The sequence below is a fragment of the Ipomoea triloba genome, chromosome 8, assembly GCF_003576645.1.
Source record: "Ipomoea triloba cultivar NCNSP0323 chromosome 8, ASM357664v1".
NCBI lineage: Eukaryota > Viridiplantae > Streptophyta > Magnoliopsida > Solanales > Convolvulaceae > Ipomoea > Ipomoea triloba.
The window spans coordinates 9,802,754-9,811,366 of NC_044923.1; the positions used below are offsets into that span (position 1 = coordinate 9,802,754).

Here is an 8,613-nt window from a genome sequence, read left to right on the forward strand (position 1 = left end):
GTTGAATAGGGAAGGCCGAAGACCAGAGTTTCGCCGCTGTTCTGCCGACGCCGTCCGTTGAACCTCGCCGCTGCTCTGCCTGCCGACGAGAGGGACGGAGCCGTCCGACTCCACCCATGCTTAATTGCCCACAAAGCCGTCCGACTGAACAGAAGAAATTAGAGTAAAATTGGGTGGGTGTTGCAAAATTACTAAATTGCCTTTTAACACTAGTTAGTGAGAAATCTGACCGGAGGACTACATTGACTAAGGTTTAAGACTATTAGAGACCCAATTAATTAAAATTGACTTAGGGGGACCACATTGCAGATCGGGCAACATTTGAAGGATCAAAAGTGCGATTTTCCCTAAAATATATCTCCATCAATTTAAAAAACATACACATTTCTACTAAAGTTTATGCATACTCACACACTTCCTTGCTTTGACTCAAGAATTATCAATAAAAAAGCATTTCCTGCTATAATTACAGTAGACCATTAGAGCAAACCATAATACAAAATTATGCAGTAAAAATGAGATTCTCATTCTAATAAAGGGGATAAGCAAGAAGTTAAGATAAAATCATGTGAGAAAACTCTCAAAACTTTCCCAGTATCTTGTACCCCAATCAAAGTCAGGCAGGCAACCCGTAGACAACCTCCAATAACTCTAATCGCCTTGTGACGCAAACGTTTGCCCCCCGTACATAACAAACACAAAAATACTCAGAGAAGAAATTAGGATAACCTTTTGGAGAAAATGTTTAATTGCTCAATCATGAAGAAATGAACAAACAAGAGCTGTGCGTTTGCACAGTGGGATCAGTTTCTAAATTTTTCCAATACACACACAAACACATATAATAAGAACCAAACTTTGAGTGGGGTTAATTGATCCCCCTCATTAAAGTGTAGCTATGCCCCTGACCTGAATGTCAATGTATTATCACCTAAACATTGTTGACATTGCACACATTATAATTTACCATAGGACGAGCATTCTCTCATATTTTTGTTGTTTGTTTGAGATTTATGTCTATTACTCTATATTATTATTATTATTATTTTCTGGGCATGATTATATTGTTGCATGGTGTCTTTAATATGGATTATGAAGTTCAAGTATGTTGCAGATCTACATGAATTCTGCAGCATGTATTTATTGGTCAGTTTGGTGTTGCAGACAAAAATTATACAGACCCAAAACGACGTCGTTTTGGTCTGTATTATATATATAATTTTTTTTATTTTTTTATTTTCATTATTTCACTTTTTTCACGGCCTCAGAGCTCTCTCGCCTCTCTGCTTCTTCCGCTTCTCGCCTCTCTTTCGTCGCTCCTGTCTCCTCTCAGGACTCAGCCGTCTTCTGTGGCTCTATCGCTCTGTGCCTCTGTCCATGTCTGTGCCGCACAGTCGCACCTCGCTAGTCGCCAGTCTCCGCCGAACACGGAACACCGCCACACCGACGGTCGCCGGCTCGCCGCCTTACCGGTCAGCAAGAAAGCAGGAACACCGCTTCAGTAGTCAGCGCCTCTCCTCAACTCTCAGGTCTCAGGTTCGTATTTTTGCCCTAATTTCTCTAATTTTATTTTTGCTCTAATTTCCCTAATTTCTCTACTTTTATTTTTAATCAATTTAATGTATATGCTTTTTGTATGTGCGTTGTTCAATTTGTTTATGAATGTGAGCAGGGTTGTGTCTCAGTTTGTTCAATTTGTGAATGTCAGAATGTGATGAATTTGTTCAGTGTATGAATGTGCTTTTTGTATATGAATGTGAGCTCTGTCTCAATTTTTTCAATTTGTTTAAACCGTGTTTCAATTTGTTCAATTTATATCAATTATATGAATGTGGGCAGTGAGTATGTGAGTCTAAATTCTAATATTGTTTTGAATGTGATGATTGTGAGCAGTGAGTATGTCTAGATTTTATTGGTGTTGCCATAATTTACCTTTGCTTCTTCGCCCAAAACAATGTCTCAATTTGTTCAATTTATATCAATTATATGAATGTGAGCACTAGCAGTGAGTATGCCTAAATTCTAATATTGTTTTGAATGTGAGGATTGTGAGCAGTTAACCAGTGAGACAGTGAGTATGTCAGATTTTATCCGTATTGTCATAATTTACCTTTGCTTCTTCGCCCCCACTCAAGAGAAATCCTGGCTCTGTCCCTCTTAGGGTGTGTTTGGTAACCCGGAAAATGATTTCCCGGGCTTTTGGTGTTTGGCAACATCCGGAAAATGTGGTAAACGGAAAACATTTTCCGTTGACCACGGAAAATGAGCTCATTTTTCCGGAAAATGACTTCCGGACAAAAAATCCGGTAGTCATTTTCCAAAAACAGAAAATGGCTTCGTGCGACGTTTTTTTGTAAAAAAAAAAATTATTTCTAATTTCTAATAAATATTATTAGTTTATATATTTTTATATTTTAAATAAAATAATAAAAATATATAATTATACATTTCTACTCATTTTCCGGAAAATGAACCAAACACACACAGACGGTTTTCCAAAGTACATCCAAACACTGAAAATGACTCATTTTCCTGAAAACATTTTTCAGAAGTCATTTTCCTACTTTCCAAACACACCCTTAATATATTGTCATCCTTAGAAATTTCATGGATAGCCAGAATTTTATGGTAATAATTTTCCTGCCCTTTTTCAGGGTGCTTTGGAACTCAGTGTGCATAAAGAGGAGTTTGTGTCAAAATTGCTCAATAGAAAATGGGCACTGAGGAGCCCTGCTACCCAAATTCACCAAATAATGGTATCAAATCTGTACAGAGAGCAGGGGGATGCTTTTGACAATGTTTCTTTTGTCAATATTCAACAACCTTCCTTGGGCAAGAGTTTGGTGGCTGAAAACCACTGCCAGCCATCCTTTTATGTGGTGAGGGATGATTTGTTGCATCCCCTGGTGAATGGTAACAAGGCAAGGAAACTGGATGCGCTGCTCCCTCTCCTCGAACATAATTCAGTAACTGATGTAGTAAGTTAAATTGCTTATTCAGTGTATGCGTGCTTATGTCAATGGTTAGCATAAGTTTGCCTGTATTAAATTGGGCATCCTTTTGGGATTCCTACCCAAGGACCAACTTAATAGCTTTGAAATGTGGTGCTAGTGCCTAGTGAGTTGTGATTGGTGATTCTGATATCTTGGGTGAGATTGTGGCATACCTATAGAGGTTGGTTTGGTGAGATCACGCTCCAAATGAGCTTAGGATTTGCCAACGCAAAAGGTTGAACAGTGTTATAATCTAAGATTGGGCTATAATCCACATGGGCCAAACCACACTAAAAGACTGAATCCAATCAATTAGCTAGTCTAACCCATGGTTTTATAAACCCATATGTTCTCTCTTACTATTATTTTTAATGTGGGACTCCTAACAAACAGAAATGAGAATATTCATGATAAATTAGTATTGATTGATAAAAATAGGAAAATCTGAATAACTAATATCTCCAGAAATTTAGTTTAATGATGGGACCAAAGTATGAAACAAGTTCTGATTGCAACATTTTTAGGTTGCATGTGGAGGTTGTCAAAGTGCACATGCAGCTGCTGTTGGTATGTGATGTAATAGTCAATGTACGGCATTTTAATTGGTTTTGTTTGTCATATTCAGTGTTGTAAAAATCGGCCTAGGCGGCTGCCTAGGCACTAGGCAAAAAGGGGTGTAGGCGGTTTTTAATCGGTCGGAACTTCTTTTTTTTTTTTTTTTTTTTTTTTTGCTCAAAACGACATTGTTTTGAGTAGATTTAAAAAAAAATAAAAAATTAGGCGGCCGCTTAGGGCCCTAGGCGCCCCCCCAACGCCCGATTAGCGCCTAGCGCCTTCTGCAGCATTGGTCACATTAGTTGAGTCTTTATTTGAGCATGCTTCTTAACCTCCTTTTTCTTTAATTTTTTTTTCTGTAATGCAGCTGTATCATGTGCAGAGAGGGGACTGAAGTCACATTTACTTCTTCGTGGTGAACAGCCTGAAACTCTCACTGGCTACAATTTAATTTCCACAATGTATGGCAATGTTAGATATGTCCCAAGATCTCTATATGCCAAGAGAGAAGAAATGCTCGCAATGCATGCCAATAAGGTGGCAGGCAGTGATGGGTCAATTGTCTCACTTGGTGAACTTCTGGAGGCTTCTTTCTCTAATCAAGGATTCGGTGAACAGTCTGTGCAAGTGGCTACTCGTACATATGCAGAAAGTGAAAAGAAGGTGGTAATTATTAATGAAGGTGCTGGAGATGCTGTAGGATTACTAGGTAACTTATCAGTTAACAGATTTACTATGTTACATGGCTCCTATGCGATTAGACTGAGTTCCATTTGAAACAAATAATGTCTAACATGATGTTGATTCTCTCAGATGTTTATGACAAAATGCTCATTTCAGGTGCCATACGGCTTGTGGAATACTTGTCTCAGGAACATTTATTTGGAAGAAATCAGGCACTTAAGGTTATTGTAGATGCTGGTACAGGTACTACTGCCATTGGTTTAGGACTTGGAGCTGTTTGCCTAGGGTGAGTGTCTTTTATTTATTTGTTTGTGTTACGAAAGTAAAGAGAGAATTTCTGAACAAGTTGTTTATTGTATTCTGTCTGAGAAAAGAGAATACAGCCCTATATATACTTGTTAGAAGACTCTAATAAGGAAACAGGTTTCCGTATGACTATCTACTCAAAACCTAAATCTCCAAGATGCCTAATATAAGATAGATTCCATATTATTTATATATTCCATAACAGTTTGTATTTGCATCTTTAATGCACTCCCTCTCAAGTGGACAACCGCTATGGACGCCACCAAAGTGGACCAAACAAGCAGGCTTGGGATTGCACCCTCCCCTAAAACCTACCGTGGTATAATCCAAGATTGGGTTAGGGTCACTTAACTGGGCTATAATGCACATGGGCCAAATCACACTGAAACACTGAATATAATAAATTAGCTAATCTAATTCATGGCCTTATAAACCCATATATTCTCTCTTATATTTTCAGTGTAAGACTCTTTAACATCTTACATCACCTTAACCTTAACCCTTGTATTTTAAATTGGGTCAAATTGTGACCTTTCAAAAATAGTTTGTATCTGCATCTTTTTTGTATATTTAGCTTTGATGTGTTGCTTTTTCAGGCTCCCATGGAAAGTCACTGCAGTTATGCTGGCTGACACTATTGAGGGATATAGACAAAAGGAGAAAAGTCTAATTTCTGAGTTTCGTGTGAGTTTTAATCTCCCCGATCTTGACCAATTGTTGAGCAAAGGACGTGGAGTTGTGCACTGGGTAGAACGCAGCTTACCAAGAAAGTAATTGAATCCTTTCTGGAAAATTTTTTGCTTGATTTTCTAGTAACCTGTAGCAATAGTCATTTTTAAATGCATTGGAGCTCGGATCACTGTATGGGCGTTTTAAGTAATGAATCTGTTGCTTGTCCTGTTCCTGTTTAGACAGATTTGGCAAAGCGTTGAAAGGTGAAGTTGAGAAATGCCAAAGAATTGCTCGGGATACTGGTGTTCTTGTTGATCCTGTATACACTCTCGCTGCTTGGGAACTGGGAATGCAATTTAGTCGCGAGGAAGGTGCGAAGGCTGTGATGCTTCACACAGGAGGCACACTCGGTATGTTTGGATTGGCTCAGCGGTACAGATCTTACTTTCAAATGTTGAATGAATGAAGTTTTGGTGGCTTTCTTGTGACTGCATTGCATAATAAGGCAATCAAGTTGGCTATTTGGTGGCTTTCTTGTGATTAAAAACAAAAAAAATTTGCAGCATTGATGAGTAATGAATTGTAATTATCAACTAATTGCAGAATATACATATTTATCGTGAGAAAAAGGTAGAAATGTGACTTAGTTGATCAACAAATGTTAGACTTTTTGCCTACTATTATTAGTGAGATTTGATCTTTGGTCTCTTATGATAAGCTTCATCTTTGTGACCGGTTGAGTTTGCCATGACAATATATATATATATATGTTCCTACTCTTGCATGCATATTTATTCAGTATATTATTATTATTATTAGAGAAAATGTCAAATATACAACTAAACTTATTGTTATAAAATAGCAAATCAAGGGTTACCAACAGAGATAACCAAGCCACCAAGGGTTACCAACAGAGACGGAGCTAGTATGGGGGCAGCTGCCCCTTTATATATATGTATGCACTAGTTTTCATGCGCATTGTGCGGATGAGATAATGCCCAATATTTATTTTTAAATAAGTATTTCAAAGTATATTAATACGAGATTAGTATGAATGAGTATAGTACTTGATTTTGTGTGTGTGATTTTTTTTTTTTTTTTGATTTGATACTAATTTTGGAGTACCCAGCTACCTTTTCATCAAAATGCATGCAGTTAAATAGTTTGCTACTTTGTCAATAAACATTTTTAAACAGGTTACATCCTATATACCAATTATTTATGTTATCAAGATTGATGTTGATTTTGTCTTTAATCCAAACAGGCTGATTATAAAAAATGAAATGAATTGTAAATTTATATTAGTTTTAATATATTTAAAGAATGCACAATAGGCATTTTACATACAAGATTAAGTAGTTATTTTTGAAATTTTTCATTTTTTGAATTTGAAAGATTGATTCCAGCAATGTTGTAGTCTCAGCATATTTTCAATGCATCAAGTGTGTCACAATGTTCTATTGCCCTACATTGACATTTTTAATAATGAATTTTAAATCAATTTATTGGGTTATTTAAATGTCTTCTTTGTCAACAAATCATCCATATAAGTAGTTAATATAATTGGCTTCAAATTGTTTTTTTTTTAAATTTTTTTTCAATGTTATTAACATAATATTTGATAAATAAATATATAACATTATTTTGTAGTATACCATTGATATTTAATTACAAGATAGTCCTAAAAAGAAAACAATGAAAAATGTAGTGAATATTATTAATTAATAAATTTCAAGGTAAGAAATCTTCACATTGTATAAAATATAGACAATATAACTAATGAAATTATATCTCTTTTTAAATTTTTTGATAATGAATTTTTTTTTGAATAAATGCATTGTAGTCCGTAGACATTGAATTATAAATTAAAGAAATGCATATGCATAATTTTTTTTTTTTGTTGTAACTATTAATTTATTTAATTTAATAAGAGTAATAAAGTGAGATACTTTTGAATAATATATACTCTAACATATTCGTAGTATATGTTCAACAATATGTCAACTTTAATGATAAATTAGAAAATCTCAAGGAAAAATATAAATCTAAATAATCTGAACCATCCATTTGATTTAATAATTTGACCGTCATTTTTTCTATCCATTATAGGTTTAATTTTCTTTGGCTCTTTCTACCCATTATAGACCTAAATTTCTTTGGCTTTTATTAGTATAACTAGTTAATTTTTTTTTTTGGTGAGGATTAGTATAACTAGTTAATGCGCGTATGGGTTAATGCCCAATGTTTATATTTAAATAATATTTGAAAGTATATCAATACAAGATTATATAGGAGAAGTTTATACATGTGTAACTGAATGTCGAATTTTTTTATTTAAATATCTAACTCAAAGCATATGAATCCAAGATAGTATAGAAAATTCATTATAATTATTACTAAAATAAATGTTTGCAACCTTGTAAAATCGATAGTCTAAATATTTGGCCTAAAAATAGAGTCTAAATAAATACAACTTTTCATTTGAATTTTTCTAAGTGTTCTTAATTCTCTTTTGAGTAACATTGTCATTGTCTTCATCTTTATTATTTGTTCTCTTCCTTTTTGTTGGTAGTGTGTTATTTGCAATTCGGTTATTGTTGGTAGCATAGATGACAACGTCATGCAATGAGATTATGATATAAGAGATATGGACTTTCCTTTAGGTGTTCTGCCTAGGGTTCATTTGGTTCAACCATTATTGTTGAATGAGTTATTGTGGATAAAGAAATTCATATTTTAAGAAAAAAGATTAAATAAATTAATAAAAATTTGAAAATTTAAAATATTAGATATTCCAAAGATATTATGGCATGTTTGGTTGGATGGAAAATCAATTCCATGGAAAATGGTTTCCAAAAAGTTGAGGAAAATGAAAGATTATGTTGTTTGGTTGGATGGAAAATGATTTCCATGGAATTTGACTTCCCAAAGAAGAAGGAAAACAAATTCCTTAGTAGAGTTAGGTATTTTTTTTTCCAAGGGAGGTGGGAAGAAAGTATAAGCTTTGGACTATTTTACCCTCAACTAACTTTATTAATTACACATGTATATATAGCCAAATCATTATTTCTAAGGGCATATTGGTCTTTATATTCATAATTCCTTAACCTTCAAAATCTAACCAAACAATGAATTCATATTCCCAGAAATTTCTTTTCCACCAACCAAACAGTGGAATTTGTTTTCTTGGTAATTTGTTTTACATGGAATTTGAATTCCATTTCCTTCAAATATTTTCCAGCGAACCAAACGGGCTGTAAAAGGTAGTTTCTCGCTTCAATTTGCTGGGTAATGGGTTATTTGAGTACTTTCATTGTCAACAAATTAAATCCCCAATGAGTTAATATGATTGGTTTCAAATTATTCTTTTTTATTTTTTTTCATGGTATTAAAGAAATACATA

At 34.4% G+C, this 8,613-nt stretch overlaps 1 protein-coding gene across 3 annotated transcripts; it reads left to right on the plus strand.

Annotated features, from left to right (window-relative positions):
* The first annotated feature begins 1,257 nt into the window (after positions 1–1,257).
* LOC116026649 (D-cysteine desulfhydrase 2, mitochondrial) lies at positions 1,258–5,943 on the plus strand. 3 transcript variants are annotated; one of them, XM_031267989.1, is made up of 7 exons: positions 1,258–1,536; positions 2,655–2,978; positions 3,518–3,560; positions 3,916–4,257; positions 4,389–4,518; positions 5,135–5,308; positions 5,454–5,943. In XM_031267989.1, the coding sequence occupies exons 1-7, from the start codon at positions 1,378–1,380 to the stop codon at positions 5,674–5,676; spliced, it is 1,395 nt and encodes a 464-aa protein (XP_031123849.1). In that variant the 5' UTR covers positions 1,258–1,377; the 3' UTR covers positions 5,677–5,943. The 3 variants fall into 3 exon arrangements, with proteins under 3 accessions (XP_031123849.1, XP_031123850.1, XP_031123851.1); XM_031267990.1 differs by having other exon boundaries at positions 3,931–4,257; XM_031267991.1 differs by having other exon boundaries at positions 5,450–5,494.
* Positions 5,944–8,613: the final 2,670 nt, after the last annotated feature.

Coding starts and splice junctions, on each gene's coding strand:
- LOC116026649 (XM_031267989.1), top strand. CDS start 1,378: ATGTCTGTGCCGCACAGTCGCACCTCGCTAGTCGCCAGTCTCCGCCGA. Junction 1,537..2,654: donor CCTCAACTCTCAGGTCTCAG/GTTCGTATTTTT, acceptor GCCCTTTTTCAG/GGTGCTTTGGAACTCAGTGT. Junction 3,561..3,915: donor TGCACATGCAGCTGCTGTTG/GTATGTGATGTA, acceptor TCTGTAATGCAG/CTGTATCATGTGCAGAGAGG.